We start from the raw sequence: 17,708 nt of genomic DNA, 5'->3' as shown, positions 1-17,708 counted from the left end.
CAAGAAGCCCAGAAGTGACTTGGCTGCCTTGTGAGCCGACGAGCAATCGGAACGGTGTTCGAGTAGCGCTTGCGCGGACAGCTGCTGATCGTCTAGACGTCGCAGTGCGTTGGAGAGCGACTGCCCTTCTGAACGAAATCGGAGACAGTGGCATAAGAAGTGGCCGACGTTCTCATCGCAGCCGCAGACATCGCACGGAGCACAGCCAGCCATTTGGATTATTGTTGTGTAAGCCTTCTTACACAAAAATGCCGCGCACTTCCTGGGCGCGGCATCAATCAGGAATCAGATATAAACAACGATCTCTAAAGATACACGATAACGAAATCAGTCCTGCAGAAATCGCACGGCAGAGAAAGAGTTATAACACCGAAAGTGCTACACGTGATATTAGCAGGCAGCTGAAAGGATCCCATACCGATTCCTGTGAAAGAAAGTTTCGCTGTCTTAGATAACATTCTGTCCTAGTGTCGTGGACCTATTTTCTTGCAGTACCGGCGTGCCTATACTTGCTTGTCAGAAGAAGAAAAAATTCTGAGCGATAGGAAACCTTTGGCAGAAAGGTCTTTATTGCTGCTCGTTGCAGAAGCCTAGCAGTTTTCCTCGCCAATGGTGTGACATTTCTCCGTTCCTGGATTGGGGCGTCTCTTCTCGGCCGGTGACGTCCGCTTAAAAGTAGACGGGTGGGTGCGTTTCTGGCGTGGCCACTTCGTCGTCTGCTTCTTCCGGCAACTCCTCCTCTGCGCCGTCCTCCACCGTTGCCGGGGTATCCTGGTCTTCGTCTTCGATGACGCCCACGTAACCGCTACCTGCCGGCTTTGGCGCTGGCCGCTGGGCTCCCCTGCGCCGACCCACCAGTTGCATTGAAATCACACGCGCTACTCTAGAAAGGAACAATGGATTAATTAGGCATTTTTGAGAGAATGGCTCGAGGCACGATTATTGAAAGGGAGATAAATAACATTAAGGGAACACTTCTGATATGGAGGTGGCGTCCGTGAAGTGAAGCGGGAGATGCCATCTTACCACGGCTACCTAAGCCCTAGCGTCGAGCTGCGACTTTATGCGCTTTATACGCAGAAAAGGGAAAATATAATTTATGCTCATTTTGCACGCTCTCATGTTTGGAACGTGTACCACAGCGTACAAGCTTATTCTAGCAATTTTTAAATCATACTACCTGGAAGGATTATTTTTATACGGTTTTCGGACCCACGTATTGATTCTAATGGCAGTACCCGATCGAAATTTTAGCAACGATGTTGGCCTTTCGTATTGTCATCCTAGAAATATGTGCGTAGCACCGCCAAACACCAACAAAAGCGTGATTTATGAAACGGGGTGCGATGGTATATGTATGCATATGAGATATATAGGGAAGGTGCTAGTGTGTACAAGAACTTGGAAAACGCCACTTTCGACAGATGTCTTGGTCTTTTCCTGCTGCGGTACCACCGAGAGGAATGAAATGAAAAGCATTGCATTCACGAGGCATACAAATTCTTGCTTATGTTTACTACAATTCCGAATTGTACTTAACACGTTATCAGAGAGCGCTACCAGCAAGCATAGGCGATAATAACGTTCCATATCCTGCTATGCACTATATACACTCTCGCACAGTGGCATATGTGATCCTCGCATATGCCGCCGACCCAAATTATCCTTGCTGGATGTACATTCGAACCGTTTTCTGCGGTCCTCAGCTATAGACAGGAAAGAGTGATCCGACTAAAGCGGGGGCTATGTTACGCGTTAGCGACTGATGACCAAGTGGGCCAGACGTACTCGAGCGTTCGGGCACAAGGTCCCCCTACGGACTCCTCGGCACTGCGAAGAGAGACATTGCGCGAGATTTCATCACTCGGGAGGCCTGGCGTTCCACGAGCGACGACGGATGCTTTCAGATTCCTCGAAGTCAAGGTGTTTTCGTTGCTGGGCTCCGACGCGTCCTACTTTCTGCTTTACGTTTTTCCTGTGCAGACGGCCGGGCTCCTACATGGCGCGCCTCTTTTTGGGTTTTACGCCAGAAAGCTGCGCTCAGCTCCTCACTGAGTCATTCAGGCGGAAGGGCATTCTGGCTCACGCATAGCTTTGCAGTTGTGTGCACAGACTGGTCGTAACCGTCTTCGGTGCTTTTACGAGCGGCGTCGTGTGTTGAAGCCAAGCAGGAAACGCGACGTTTGCTTGAAAAATGTTGGTTGGTTGCGACCGCGCTCTAAACATAGCTTGAGCTTTAGTCTGCGTAAACCACTAAACCGTCTGCAGCAATGACGCTTGCATGGCGTTGGACCTCTTCGACGTCAACCAGTAGTCAAACGGAGACGGATGGAAGAACGGCTCCTACAGGTTGCACGTACAGGGGCTTCTGCACTAAGGCGCCCGCTGAAAGGCTGAAGGAAAAATATCGCTGATGCACTTTGATGGGTCGCCGCTATAGCACTGCGTCTCTTCCGCACAGTTCCCGCTTAGACTAAGAATGAACCAGCGCCAAGTTCTACTGTAGGGTAAGAGCGCCTATTGGGGAACCTATATGATGGTGAAATAGGGAAATAATCCCGAAGGAGCTATAACAATCATCATACAAGACGCGCGTTTGTCTCGCAATTTGATGCTTTAATACGTTTCACCCACTTCATCCCCCGATGTTTCGCAGATGTTGAGTAGAATATAATCACTGGGAACTCTGAACAGGTCGACTCCACACATTTGTGATCTGAAGGTCACAGCGGAAAGCCCGTCCGTTAGTTAATACCAGTTCTCAGTATGGGCTTCCCTGTCAGATCTAGGGGCGTCTGTGTTGTAGGAGCCCTAGGGTAAACCTCTTTCTTGACTTATCTATCTTTTATAATTAGGCTACGAACCGTCCTGTTCTGAAATGAAACAAAAATAATTAATGAATTGTTTGATCCATAAATTTGTTGGTTCGAAGCTGTGTAGTATTGCGCACAATTACTAGGAATTTGCCTTGACTGAAGGGTCAATGGTGGTTCCTTGGAATATGTGCGAACGTTACCGCGCTTTCCTTCTGTATGAGTTTTTAATCTTCCTTCTCCCCCCGCTTGCTTACGACCATGTGAAGTTACGGTCATTACTCGCATATCCAAATATGGACGACCATGTTGTATATAAGCATGTACACTGTGGTTACTCCGTCAGGTCCCTTGCTCGTCAAGTATGCTCATAGTTAAAAGCAATCAAGGCACGCTCTCCGCTTGTTGCACTACTCTAAGCTTCAAAGAATTAGGTAATGTCTACACAGCATGTGAAACGCGCCAAGTAAGCCGAAGACCACGTTGCATTAAACTGGGCCTCCTTGAGGTAAGCTTTTCCATATAAAACAATGCGGTGAAGACCACCTCCTGCTTGATACTTTCTTGCGCACAAGCAGTCGCTCACAGTGCTAGCAAGGCCTGCGACATAGGTTAGTTGACATAACATATTACGAGGATATTATCCTTGATTCACTCGAGTCACCAACTTCAACACGATTTAGTTTCAGACTCTGCGATTGAAAATTAAAGTACGCGGTATGGTCCTTGCAAGCAAGCTTTTCCGCGTACCACCATGCCGCAAGCCGATGAGCCTTGTGCCTTGCAAAGAAGCTAACTTGCGAAATGTTACATTTCGATGCGCAATGTTTCCACCGTTTTCATAGGTTAACGTCGCCTTAATGTCTAAATGTAAATAAAATAATTAAATTGCGTAATTTTATATACGTTGCATTCTCCAACCTATATATATATCTAGAAAAGGTAGGGTAAACAAGTTTGCAAGGAACTCCACAATGCAATGCTATGTGGAATTATATTCTGCGAATAAGTTTGCCATAGAAATTTTTAGTAACTCTTATACATCTTGACAAGGAAGCAGAAATAAACGGAGCTTTGCGAAAATAACGTGAGAACTGTAACACATAATTACTTTTGACGTCAGCTGGTGAAATGCCAGAGGTAGTTTTTCTTTTTTTTTGGTTATTCACCCTAGAGGCTTATATAGACTCTTAAGAATGATATACATACATAAACATTGCCGTATATATTTAGTATAAATGGCGGAAGCATTACCTGTGAATCTCCAACGGCATATACATCACTTATATAACTTTTCCCGTAGAGATCAAGATTAATCGTTTTAAAAAGGCAGCTATACATGTAGGCTCGCGCCAAGCGTCGCAGTTAGGGGAAAGAGGGAATGTATTCGCACCGCTCGATTGATCCGCGAGGTACTTAACGTCCGCCGTAATTGCCCGCCGAGGAGCACTGCAGCTCCTAGCGACGGCTTTATGCTGGCCAACGATTCTTGTTCGCCACACGATGACGGATGGGACCCGTATAGAGCCGCGACGCCTTATTGATTTTACATAATGAGCTCGCACCGGTTGTATACCTTCCGATAGGCCTCTCACTCCTCTTTCCCCATCTTCTTTTTTATTTTCGCTCTCGATGGGTTCAGCGCGCCGCGCGGTCTGCTAGACACGAGCCATCAGCACAATCCTCGGGGAAACGTCTTAAGTTAGCGAATGTGACATTTCAGGGGGTTTTCGCTCTGAGGGAAACACGGTGCCGTTGTTTGGGCGCGATTTGTCTAGAGCACGCGGCAAATGAACACGCTCCTAATGAGTACTAAGGTTGACGTAGGGCTTTTGGGTGGGCCGTGCACAGATGAGGCTTCTGACTGAGAAGATGACAGTTCGAGAAGCTTTCTCTCTTCTTTTCACTTGACTAGCGCGAGCGCATATTGAAGCATACACCAGCCTGGAAGAGGGCATCGTGAAGAGACGGCAAGAAGCTCTGTATGCACGTACTAGGCTGGCACAATGTACGGATTCCTTTCGATCGCTTATATTCCTTCCTCACCGTTCACGACCAGCCGATCGCGTGGAGATGACGTAGGCGGAGCACCGCTCGATTTATTGACGAAAAGCGAAAAGAAATAGCACTGGAATAAAATAGTTGTCCTTTATTCCGGCATTGCATCATTGCGAAAAGAATGAGAGAGAGAGAGAGAGAGAGAGAGAGAGAGAGAGAGAGAGAGAGAGAGAGCATGCGGGGCTGACTGGTTTCCTTGTTCTTCATTCACTCCTGTGTCCCTCTCGATGGCTGTTGCCAGCTTGCGTGTTCTTATATCGAATAATAATAATAATAATAATAATAATAATAATAATAATAATAATAATAATAATAATAATAATAATAATAATAATAATAATAATAATAATAATGTGTATTACTCCCTCAGTCATGCATCATAATCCATGCAATCAGCGGGATGCGCCTTCAGATCTATTTGATGTCATGACCCTGCGTTAAAGCTGATTCCTTACTCACTGTGTCAATCTGTTGTCACGTCCACACTTTGCAGATAAATCACCTTTCACTCGATCCTCTCACCGTTTGTCAGCACAAAGTTGCTCCGAAACGAAATGGTCGGGAAACCCTTTAGCAATTAACGCGATGTACTTCAACCTGTATCAAAAGATAAAGATAGGCGAAAGGCGAGGCAAGGCATCTGTATCTCTGTACAGCACGCTGTCCCTTCGGAATCAGGTAAGACGCGGCGCATTTCAATCGGGCGGAAAGCCTTTGGAAGATCTAAACTTTGCAGCGCAAGCAAGTTCTAAAAGTTCCACTCGCTAGACAGTTGCACAACGCAAACAACAGCAACAACAAGATAAGCAACAACGTCAGCAACGCTACTGCTCCAAAAGAGGAGAGAGATAAACATGGGCTCATGCAATCTGTCTCAAACGTCGCAGCATCTAGCGCAATTAAAGCGAAAATAAAAAAAAACGGAAAAGAAGAGAAATGCAGCAAGCAACCGTGTTTCGAACTGGCACCAAATTGATCGCTTGCGCGGCAGACAGGCCCGTCTTGTTGCTCTTCCGATTCGGTCGCGAGACGCCGAGCGTAGCACCGCGCGTGCTTTACGTACGGGCCCTTGCATCCACGTCGGGGGCGTAATTTCGTCCCCAAAGTCTAGCTTAAGTTCTATGCTGCGCCCACTTCGGTCGGCTCGGTGGCGAGCACTGTAGGGCTACTTCTATGCAGCACTGCGCTCCTGTGCACAAAATGAATTCAGCGAATTTCTGTGTGGTAAGGGTTCCTGACCTGTTCGCTCGAATGTGCCGACTACGGCGCACGTTCCTTCTAAGAGCCTACAACGAAACGTTCCCTCACCTTTAACAGTGAAATAACAATGAACATGTACCGTGAGTGATGGGCTTAATAAAATTTGGAAATGAGAAAGTGCACAGTAGGGCTCGTGTTAGCCTGTGTCCCGAAACTGTCAAGAACGTGCTGAAGGATGGCTGATAACTCCGGCAGCGGCTCAATGCCAAAATAAATCTTTCCGCTTACTCACTGAGCATGGCCGCGCCCAAGAGCCAGAACATGGAATTTTAGCCTATACGAAATGCGGGGTGGGCACACGGAGGGGAATCGTTTCCTATGTTTGCTCTTTCAGCTTCTCGCGTGTGGATTCTGTGTTGCACTACTGACCACGACTGCGAAATTAACGCGTCCCAACACGCATCCTTGAATTCTGGCCACATCCCTGCCCTATATGTATATTCTTTAAATGAGCACATTCGACCACCCGTACAACGCTCTATAGTTTCTTGAATTCTCATAGATAGGTAAATAAATGTAACCACAAATGGCACAGCAATGACTTCAGTCTGTTTTCCAGAATCCGAGAACAGGCGCAGAATCGCAATGGAGCTTGCCGGCATGCGTTCATACACAGCTGGGGCCCGGATTCACACACGAAAGAATTCTCACACTAGAATTGTTCGTAAGAGCGAATTTCAGCCAATCCTGATGCCGAGCATGTTATCAAAGAAGGGGGCAAGCCAACAGAAAAGAGCACGCTAATTGCCCGAACTGCACGCAACTATAGTGCTGCCGGCCAGCATCACCTCCTCCTCCTCTTCTGGAGGCGCTCGCGCGCGCACCGCTCCGCGTTTCGGAAGCGGAGGCGACCGGACGGACGGGCCGCGCGCGTCGTGAGTTTGATTGCGCCGTCTCGAGGCTTTCCGCCGTGGCCCCTCGGTCGCTCCACGTCGCGCCACCGTCGAAGACGCAAAATCTAATATCCCCAGGATCTATCTGGCACGGCGGCAGAGACAGGCGCGCGGCAGATATATATCTTTCGGCTAAGCAAACACGCAGTACAAGAGCCTCTCTCCCTTCCACCTTTCCGCCGCCCTCTCCGATATGTTTCTTTCTTTTGGGGGGGTTCGCCGCTTCGCTTTCGAAACAGGGTGAAGGAATGGCTAAAAAATAACCAGAGAAGCTTCGTGAATCGCTAGTAAAATGTTTTTTTTTATATAAGTTGTATTCTTCGGTGACTCTGAAGGGTTGCCCCCTTATCGGTTTTCCAAAGTTATCTTATTATAGTTATTTTTTTTGTGCCTTTCCCGACCAAGTCTCCAAGCAGCAATCCTTGGTTGCTGTGCCTCCTTCCTGCACCATGTCAAGAGGGGCGTACGTCTTTTTCTTGCTACAACATTCAGCACTGCCTTCCCCTTCCGCCGACCCAGCCCTCCGCGCCACATTCAATTGGGCGTGCCATCCACTTGAGAGGAATTAATGCCGCTGTCCTTGCAAGTCCGGGAGCAGCGCGCCCGGATTCGAGCGACTGTCCTTCTCCCTCTCTCTCTCGCTTTCTTTTTCTCTAACTGAGCACGAGTAAAACCGTGCGGCGCTGTGCAAGCTGACGCTGGTGTCGGCCAATCAAAGGCCCTCGTTCACGCGACGCGATTAGCTCGAGAGAGCGTTTCGCGACTGGCGGTCGCCGTCTCGTTCGCGTCGCTATAGCGGTCGTGATTGACCAGGGAGTAGGCAGCAAATAATCATTTTAGGAGCCGTTAAGACGAGCGATTGGCTTTGATGATTTGGGTCACGATTGGGCGAAGGCAACTGCAGCTTGTTTACCATTGCACGGTTTTAGCGAGGTGGATGATCGGCGGCGAGCGCGTGTGTCGGCGCTGTTACACGTCGCCCATTCCGGTCGCGTGAGTGGATTCATTTCCGCTGTTCCCCTCCCCCCCCCCCCCCCCGCCCCTCCACCTCGGCCGCTCCGTTCTCGTTCGTCCTCTGTCCGCCACAATTTCCGTGCTCTTTGTTCCCGTCGTTGGCGCCTCCAACGTTTGCGGGACGACGACCATCTGGGGCTCTCTTGTCGACGACGACGACACGCCAAGCAAACACAGACAGGATTACACGCGGCGACCTCGAGTACGCGGGTCTATTTCTGACCCCCGATGTAACCTGGTAACGACACTGCCGAGCAGCATTTCTCGTATAACGCCGTCCTCGCGTAATTTTCCTTATTTTTTTCGCTAAGCGCTGATCCATCTTGTTTCCAGATTCTGAACAGTACGCGAGAAACGTCGAAGTAGCGCGACCTTGGGTCACGCGACGACTGTGCTCGGAGTAAGAAACAAAGAAGGGCAAAAGATATCCTTCCGACCTTTCTTTCTTTGTTCTCTGGAAACGGTAATGAACGAACCAAGTCGCTAACCGAAAAATTATCTTGGCCTTCGTGGCGCACGCTACGTTCAGCGAGTGTGTTTTCGGTGTCTCTTGATTCAGTCTCGTATGAAGCGTGGTGGGGTGCTGCCCGTGCAGTGTTTGCCGATAGCCGAAATTATTGTTGCCAGAGCTTCTTTAGTGTACAACTCTACAAAAGTTGTTGAGAAAGAGAATATATACTGGCAGCGGAAACGGTATCGCTGCGGATCTCTAAATAATTGGAACGGTCCGTAGGCCGGGCTTCAACCACGTGTGGATTTTTTTTTTCCAACGTAACGTTTTCCAACCAACACCCCCAATCCCCAACCCCTTGAGCGATGGGAGACCTTGTTATCCAGCCCCGCCCTACCGATTCAGCTCGCACTGACGGACAGGGGCCAGGAGCTGCTGGAAACATATGGGTCCCGTAACTAGGGAACCAGCCCGTCTGGTGCCTGCGTGCACCACCGATTTATTTCGGGCCCAGCAAATGTTGCTTCATCATCATCATCCAACGTAACGTCGAATTTAAGCTAAGCTGGCGTTAGCCAACGAGGAGTGTAATCGTGGGATTGTACGTGTTTCGGCGCAGCATGCCTTTCCAAATCACAGCGTTGACTGCTCACCCTCAAGCGTAGTCTCAAGTGCTAGGGTGCGCCTGCAGAAACCAGCCAACGTGCCACTTTGCCTTGAAGCATAGTGCAGATAGCAGTACTGGTGTCGCCTACGCTGCTCTAGCGCCGCTTGTGTATTGTTTCTTGTGCTCATTATAGCCCCAAAGAAGGCACGTTGTTTACGTGCCCTTGTTTACGTGCATAAACACCAGGGATCAAGAGAAGCGTAATCAATCAGACTAAGCGCACTGTGTTAAGAGCAAAATTTAGATCGGAGGCACCTACCTAAACATGCGGGAAAGGAAAAATAGTTTTCTCAGCAAGAATTGCACCAAGTTTGATTACGTGTGCTGCATTTAAAAGAATAAGTTGAAATATAGGGACTGTTGATGGCGAACTTTTTATTTAGGTTGTCAATCCCTTTTGATAATTTGCTAAAAATCGTAACTTTTCAGAAAACGAAACTATCAAGTTTACAACTGTGTCAACTCAGCAATAAAAACAATATCGCAATTCTGTAAATTGCGTCTAATATTGCATCTAAAGCAGTCAAACTAGATGTATTATACATGGTTCTCCAATAGACCACTAATATGTGAGTGGGACTTTTTCAAAAGCCTTGTAAACAATGTGACACACTCACGTAAGATATGAATGGATATAAGACAATTTTTTCTGCTTTGGAAGCTATAACGGGTGCAGTTTACAGAATTGTGATATCTGTTCTTGGTGCAGGACTACGAATTTGTAAACGTAGTGCTTCTATATCTTTCGAACTTACTAATTTTTGAATATCCCCTTTAAAAGGTTCGGTAGTTAAATCAAGATTTCAAATCAAACAGCCACTATAACTTAACTTTCTCTCTCAAATGCCGCAAAGTTCATTAAAATCAGGCCAGACGTTATCTCAGAAAAGCATTTATGCGTTTTACATGTATTTGAATAGGCGGCGTTGGAGTTTGGGCCGAGCTAAAGCTGCCTCTCAAGCAAATTCTCAAGTGGTACGTGAAAAAAAATATACTAGGTCTACGGTTTGCACTCACCACGGCCGTTTGTTGACGTGTGGGTCGACCGGCGCGTGCACTCCGGAGGGCACCTCGGCGAGAGCTACCATGAACTTGAATGGTCCCGTCACGTCTCCGACACTGTAGAAGAAGCTCTCACCTGGCGACGACTGCGGGGGCGTCGCGGTCAGGCTGCTGTCATCGCCATTGTCAACTGGCGGAGGTCCGGTGGAAGTGACGTCGGTGCCGGGACCCGTGCTTGTGGTGCCATTGGTCGTCGGGCTTCCTGAGCGAAGAATGTTCGAAAGAACTGTGAACCGTCGGAAATCGGCAGAACATTTCGAGTGCTATCTGGCGTGTTGATCGCTAGACGGAAGTCTCTTCTCTTACAAATGGGTTCTTGTGGAGAAACATGGCGCAATATGTCGTAGCTAAAAAAAAATTCAGTGCCCTTCCGCCATCTGAAGAAGGATGACCAGCGAAGCTGTGTATGTGAGCCCGTTAATGACGAACTGCTCCTGCGCTGCGAGTCGGCCTGGCATTGCACTATCTTTGGGATCGGCTCAGGTATCAGAGTGTTTAAAGCCTGCTTCATTTACGCCGCGGGTCGGCCCTGCATTGCACCATCTTCGGGATTTTTTTCTACACGTGGACACGATAGTCGGGAAAGTGTAGCCTTTAACAGCTTCGCTGTAAAAAATACCCTTGTTTCTGTTTAGCCCGTCATAGACATCAAGGCGCATAGACCATTGTCGCAAGATCAAGTTGAATTTTTGCAACACAAGTACATGGTATCACTATTTTCTGCCACGAACAATTAATGAGTGGAACGAGCTTCCAGGGTGGCTGGTTACCTGTTTAGATCAAGCCTAAAGGGTCATTTTACTGGTTTTACAAAGTCGTGCATCAAACCTGTGCTTCTGTACCGTCAGCGTTGTTTCGTTTTGTTTCTTTTCTTCTCTTTGCACGCTGTAAAAAAAAGAAAAGAAACTGACATGTTCATAAAAGTATTATCATCTGCTGTTTATATGCTGATTTGCTACTTGTAATTATGTCTGTACCATTGCCCTCTGTAATGTCCGCTTCGGACCTTGAGGTTGACATAAATAAATAAATAAATAAATAAATAAATAAATAAATAAATAAATAAATAAAAGGAGGAAAGTTAGGTCTGCCGCATGAGCAAACCCCTGACGTACTACTTTTCGCTGACCGACAGCAGACATCAGACAACACAAAAAGGGAATATATTCCCGGTGCTTATAGAATACTCAAGTTCGGTGTGCACGAACTTGGAAGAAGTGAGCGCTACTCGTTGTACCATATGTGACGATGCACGCGCATTCAGAGCAATCAATTAGGAGCTGTGGCGTCTTCCCGCTGAGGAAGGACGAGGATCCGGTGCCAAGTCGCGTATTGACACAAGTTCACGGCTACACAATCAGCTACACACGAGTTACCGCGCCGTGCTCAGAGAAAGGGTGTAGATACAATACTATTGGTGTGCTATATATTAAAGGCGCTGCTTAACTGAGTACAGCAAGAACAGGCCAATAGCAAAACTCTTTTAGCCTTCAACTAACTAAACAGAGTCAAACCAAACTTTGTTACTAAGCACTGGACCTTTCTTCGAGTGCTTGGCAGGCTTGCCTACGCTGACTATGCGGGTGAGCACGCGCACGAACGCATCCAGCACGTAGCCCAGGCTCGAGGATTTCCGGTAGGCGGGGTCGTCGTACGGCTCGAACTCCGGGTCGACTAATTGTTCGCGAAGGTACGGCCGGTACGGGTAGCGAGAGGGATAGCCGCCAGGTCTCTGGTAGCCAGGCCTGTTGTACGGCCGGTACGGACTGTGCGGCCGTTGCGGCCGCTGGGGATAGTAGGGCCTGTTGTAGCCTGGGCGGCGCCTGCGTTCCTCGGGGGCCGCCCTCTCGCCGGCTGATTGGGATTTGGGTGAGGCCTGGGCGGCTTGCGGAACGCCGGCAGCCGACGGCGCTGGCGTCTGGGGGCTGGCGGTCGTCACCGAAGCCTGATGGTGGTGACAGAAAAAGACTCGTATGGTCAGGTTAGGAAGGCGGCAAATCTATGACGGAAGTGTGAGCGAAATTTATTGCAGAAAAACAAAATGCGGGAGAAACTGATTTTAATTAACACAAAGGCGCACTTGCTAAGCTCTTACGCTACACCTAGAGCTAATTGCACAAGCGGAAGGATTCAAATGAATACCAGCAATGAGGCAAATACACTTACAAATTTAAACAGGCTGTCGGTGGGAAAATATTGCACAATACTAATCGCTGTGCTCTTTAAAGGTTATGAATGGGTGGATCAGTAGCCCTGGTTCATGTTACACGAATGTAACCACTTGTTTATAAGGATTGCCTTAGTGGGTGAGTTCTTTCTTTCTTTCTTTCTTTCTTTCTTTCTTTCTTTCTTTCTTTCTTTCTTTCTTTCTTTCTTTCTTTCTTTCTTTCTTTCTTTCTTTCTTTCTTTCTTTCTTTCTTTCTTTCTTTCTTTCTTTCTTTCTTTTTCCTGTACAGTCAGCCGTGTTTGACACAGACGGTCGGATTACTCAGTCATGGTAGAGCGTTGGTTGTAGTGGCGCCATTCAGCAGCGAACGACCACATGGACACACAATGCTTGCGACTAAATGTCGTATACTGATTGCCAGATGCAACTTTTTCGCATTTCAGTAGCGCTCCTCGGTGGCGTGTGGTTATGCCTAATATTCTACTCTAGACCTTCGCACCTAGACGTTTAAGTGACCGCTACAAAGGCCACGTGTACGGTATCGCCTGCAAAACTTGGTTATAGTTGCTCAGTTTGCCATTACCCTGTCACTGCGGCTTGATGTATGTACTGCGCTCGGCTGGAGGCATTGTCAACACTGAGTGCCATACCGACGCCATCTATGGCAACATCAGTATCACCACCATCGACAACGCCGCGTACACATACTCGCTTCGAGCTCAGCGTCTCTAACTCGTCTACCAACACCTGCTCAATTTCTTTTTACAAATCCCCAGAATCCTAAAGCTTTCTGAAGCCGTTCGGACATGACGCTGAACTTCATGGTGTCGGATGCGGTCTCTGGCGCGAACTTTTTTACCGGGTCGGGAATGCCACGTTATTCGTTGTCAGAAGTAAAAGGGGCCTACTGCGCTCTTTCGAGACGAATAAAGACACATAGGTTAGCTAAGAGTGCACCTTATCTGGCTACCCTATTATGAAGGAAGAGTGAGGAGGAAAAAAGGAGAGGAAGGAGATCGAGAGAGGCAGATAAGGCTCAGGCACGCAAGCATTGACGCGTGAATGTTGCTCGTCGTCTCCAAGGAGCGATGAGAGCTCATCTGATATTTATGGTATTTGAGGTAGATGTCGGTATATCTTTTGATCTTTCGGGTTCTCCTCTTTCTGCAGTCTTACAAGCTGAGGGAACCAAAAAGAAAGCCCATGTTCGTCAATGCAAAAGTATGAGGAGATAGTCAGGTTTCTCCACAACGATAACAGCTGTGCGAGGCACCCTAAGACAGTAACCAGTCGCACGACACATTAAAGTTGCTTGGCACAAGATGGAGCGGAGCTACAACAAAATATCTAGCTTCGCAAAAAAAAAAAAGAACCCCGCATGTTGGCTTACATGGTGGTGCGCTCCGTTCACCGCGTGCGACTGGACGTGGAGCGCAGTCGAAGGTCTCGCAGTTTGTGTGGAAACGTGAGGTCCGGGAGTACTTTCTTGTGAGACCGCTCCAACGGAATTCGCGTTCTGGTGATCCCCAGCAGGCGGCAGGGGATCAGGATGGCTCGGGGGCGCCCCGTCGGGCTGGTCGACGTAGACAGGCGTAGCTGTTGCCATCTCTCGGCCGCAAAAGCCAACAAGCAGTACGAGGACGAGGGCTTGCGGGCCCATTCTTTTGGAATAGGAAAGACAACGAAGAAAAAAAAACATTCAGCGCGATTATAGGTCCAGCATATGAATAAATAGTGACGTCATTTCTTCGTGTGTCAGCTCGTTTCGGAGTAGCCTTTACTCTTGCCGCTGAGCACGCGCAACAGCGCTTCGCCGACGATAATCCCATTTACTCCACGCCACTGGCTAAATATACGGATAAAAACTTGTATAGGTACAAGGCACGCCCACAAACGTTTAATTCGAAAACCTGGATCACAAGAACGCCCGTTCCGCTAACTTCCATAAGAAAATCCATTCTGAGGGCCACGCATGGTTGCATTTGTTCTTTTGTTTCTTTTAGTTTTTTAAAACAGTTTTCATACTTTCACGTTACATAATACCCATTACCGGAAGATAAGCAAATATCCGATGAGGGCACCGATATCTGGACGAGGTACGCTTACAAATGCGGAATACGCGAGGGAACAGGATGTGAGGCTCATAACGCATCCGATACGGTAGCACATTTACCGTCTAACCGTTCTGGTATAAACCATGGTGCTTTACAGCTCTGTTGCTGGCCAGGTGAACCTTGCAGTTCTGGCGTTATCGTCCCATTACTTACTAGTGAGAGTCAAGCCACCTCAAACGAAGTGATCTAGTGCCAACTATCTTGCTCTATCTACGGTTAAGCTCGGTTAATCCTACCTAGTTGTTCAGCAACAAACACACAGTTCTTCCCTGGTCATAACAAGCGCCAAATGTGACCGGGCAAACCAATTGCCTTTGTTCGAATAGCAACTAGTGACTCACCTGAAACCTTTGGGGAACGACAATGACGGATAAAATTTGGTTTCGCGCTCTTTCTTGACCTTATATACGATTTCTGTCCCGCGATGGCGAGGAGGAGACAGACCTTATCTGCCAGAAAACGATCCCCTTTTGTTTTCCCTTTTCCCGCACTGCGACCGGTTTCTCACCTTGAGGTTACTTTTAGCTCACGAGCATTTCACGAATTTACTTCATGCAGATAATGCGATAACCATTATCTGCTAAGTGTTTTGAACCGTCGCGACTGTGAGGCGCCTTCTTACCACATTCGTCAGAGAACCTTCCCGCCCTTATGAGGTCTTCCACCGATAGCAGAGGATTGTTGCTGCATGCGGCCCGCACTTTTCTTTACATATATTTATTTCTCTTCTAGGGGGAGAAGAACAGAGTGACGGGATAACGAGAAGTAGCTCTTCCGTACGCACCACATCCTAAAAGACAGTACAATCATAAGAAATGTTGATTCCGTGTTCGCAACATGACAGCTTTTAAAGCCTGTCGTTCAAAACATACGCGGTGTTTCTAAAGTAGTCGATCTAAGGCAGCGATGAGGCACCGCAGCCAAAAAAGTCGTTCAAAACAACACGACGCAGTGGGACACCGTGCTGCTACATGCGATGCTCTGTGTCGAGCTTTTTTGTTCGCATCAGCAAATCTCTCTGGAAATGATGCGCGTAATCTTTCTTTCCATGCTTTACTGCACAGAAAGGGAGGCTTCGCGCTTGTTGCCTCCATGCAATTGATTCGAATTCAATTCAGCTGAAATCTCGAGGACATCTGCGTACGTGCATCCAACAGAAATGGAGCTCAAGCAGCAAGGGTAATAACGAAAAAAAACTGACAGGTTTCCAAAGAACGTCTATTATTGACAAAACGGCCGTCCTTTGCACCAATTCAACTCCAGAAAAGAAAGAAAACAAGACAACTGCAAGGCAGGTAGCCGAAAGGCGATATGAAAGCAACGCTTTAACGTCTGGCCCAATCTGTTGAACCGTTAAGGCTATGCTGCTCGGCAATGCGAGCAGAACGGCCTCCGGTGCCCGCAAAGTGCGAATAATCTTCGAGTTCGGGGGCGCCCGGCACCTAACCTCCCTTCCGCCCGCACTACTTGCCCGATTTGTGTGCTTGTACCCCCGGTTTCCTTTCCATTAGGCAAACGCACGGTTGGACGTTAAACGTGCGCGTCACCCTAGTTGTTCATTTTGCTTGTCTCAGTGCCGCTATTCTTCTCTCTCTTTCATTTTGTTTTCGTTCTAGTTGTGGCACCGACCGAATCCTTCTTAGGTTGTGGCAAAAAAAAAAAAGCACACACACAGAACGGAACGGAACGACAGGAAAAGCGAGGGATGGCAGCCCACCTACCACGTCACCTCTGCGTCGAGATCGAGAACGGCGCGCCTCTATACTTTATCGCTTAAGTTCTTCGCCCGCGGCAGGAATGTGTACGCAGGGAGATAGAGAGCGAGATGGAAAGTAAGAGCTTTCGATAAAGAACGAAAGACTGGCGGAAAGACGAAAGCAAGGGAGGGGGAGGGGTTGGGGGAGTATGCAGCGCGCGCCTTCAGCGGGGCATGAGTGGCACGCTGAAGAACCGAGAGCCCGTTTCCCGTAATCTGCGAAACAGAGAAAGGGAAAGGCTTTCTTTCCCTAATCTACCTCTCGCACCCCGCGGTGTACGTCCTTTTCATTTTTGTTCCTCTAGAGAAGTATGTTGCCCCATTCCTCCTCTTCTGCCCTCCTTTCTCATTTATTCCACGGGAGCCTGTGCCACTCCCCTACCCGACCAGGAGTCCCCCTTCGCCCCGAAACCCCTAGCGCGGATCCTTTTACCTCGGGCTGCTTGGGTGTCTTCCTACTAGACCTTCGTCACGCCAAGCAGGGCAAGTGGAAGGGGCGAAGGAATGAAAGAAGATGCGCGATGACACTGTAGCGGTAGCTTGCGAGCTTTTGTATCGGCCGATGCACTCGGTGAAATGTCACAGCCATATGAAGCAAATATACAGCGAAGCCAGAAGAAACGTTGGGGAAATTAACAATGTTGTTTAATGGTAATGTAGGAATAACGAGGAAACTGAAAGTGCCGTCATGCCACTCACTGCCACCATGCAACACGGGGGCTAAGGGCACCTTAAGCTGCCTCATTGCAGCTTTTATCTTAGCCCCCGCCATTGTATTTTAGCAATGGAAACAAATAAATAAATAAATAAATAAAGAGAAGTTGACGAAAAGAGAATTTGCCGCAGGTGGGTGCCTCTCCCGCATTATGCATGCGGCGCTCTTGGTTCCTACCTTTCGATTGAGCAACAACAGTTGATTTCCCCTGTACTTTCACTAACTTCATAGTCTGCTTGCTTTCTGCGGTTTTAACTAACGAAATATCGAGCCTACCCGTCATGGTGGATCAGTGGCCATGGCGCCCTGCTGAGCAGGTTCCATTCCCGCCCGCGGCGGCCGCATTTCGACTGCAGCCAAAAGCGTTCGTGCACTTAGATTTAGGCGCATGGTACAGAATCCAAGGTGGTAAAAATTAATCCGGAGCTCTCCTCTAGTCTGATAGCCCCAGCGTTTCTTTGGAATGCTAAACCCAATGAATGAATGAATGAATGAATGAATGAAAAATCAAGCGTCTCGGTTCTTTTTAATCTTCTCCCGCAGTGACACAGCTTGCAAGTGGAAGCGAGTACTGCAAGCCATTCGATGGAGCGCACGCCGTTTACGCAAGGCGCGTTGTCGACTTGCTGACGCGGTCAGCTTGCTCGCTTGTTTGTCACGGCCTTTGTGACAGGCCACGCGCGAATTTGGAATTGCGTTGTCGGCCCTTCTCGCTATACCTGAATTTCGCTCACGCTT

General features: G+C 48.2%; 1 protein-coding gene across 1 annotated transcript; it reads right to left on the bottom strand.

Moving 5' to 3' along the window:
- Positions 1 to 581: 581 nt before the first annotated feature.
- On the bottom strand, positions 582 to 14,853 carry LOC139057274 (uncharacterized). The gene is made up of 5 exons (XM_070535183.1): positions 14,841 to 14,853; positions 13,776 to 14,046; positions 11,758 to 12,163; positions 10,174 to 10,420; positions 582 to 841 (listed from the first exon to the last, which is right to left on the bottom strand). Exons 2-5 carry the CDS (start codon positions 14,043 to 14,045, stop codon positions 670 to 672), a joined length of 1,095 nt encoding a protein of 364 aa, XP_070391284.1. The 5' UTR covers position 14,046; positions 14,841 to 14,853; the 3' UTR covers positions 582 to 669.
- Positions 14,854 to 17,708: the final 2,855 nt, after the last annotated feature.

The sequence above is a fragment of the Dermacentor albipictus genome, chromosome 3 (assembly GCF_038994185.2).
Source record: "Dermacentor albipictus isolate Rhodes 1998 colony chromosome 3, USDA_Dalb.pri_finalv2, whole genome shotgun sequence".
NCBI classification, from domain to species: domain Eukaryota; kingdom Metazoa; phylum Arthropoda; class Arachnida; order Ixodida; family Ixodidae; genus Dermacentor; species Dermacentor albipictus.
This window is presented reverse-complemented; position numbering and strand designations above follow the sequence as displayed.

Bases quoted from the DNA above. Each gene is read 5' to 3' on its own strand.
- LOC139057274 (XM_070535183.1), bottom strand. From the start codon at position 14,045: ATGGGCCCGCAAGCCCTCGTCCTCGTACTGCTTGTTGGCTTTTGCGGC. The intron at 12,164-13,775 runs GTAAGCCAACAT...CACCACCATCAG, and splicing joins TGAACGGAGCGCACCACCAT to GCTTCGGTGACGACCGCCAG. The intron at 10,421-11,757 runs GTCCAGTGCTTA...TTCTTCGCTCAG, and splicing joins TGCCAAGCACTCGAAGAAAG to GAAGCCCGACGACCAATGGC.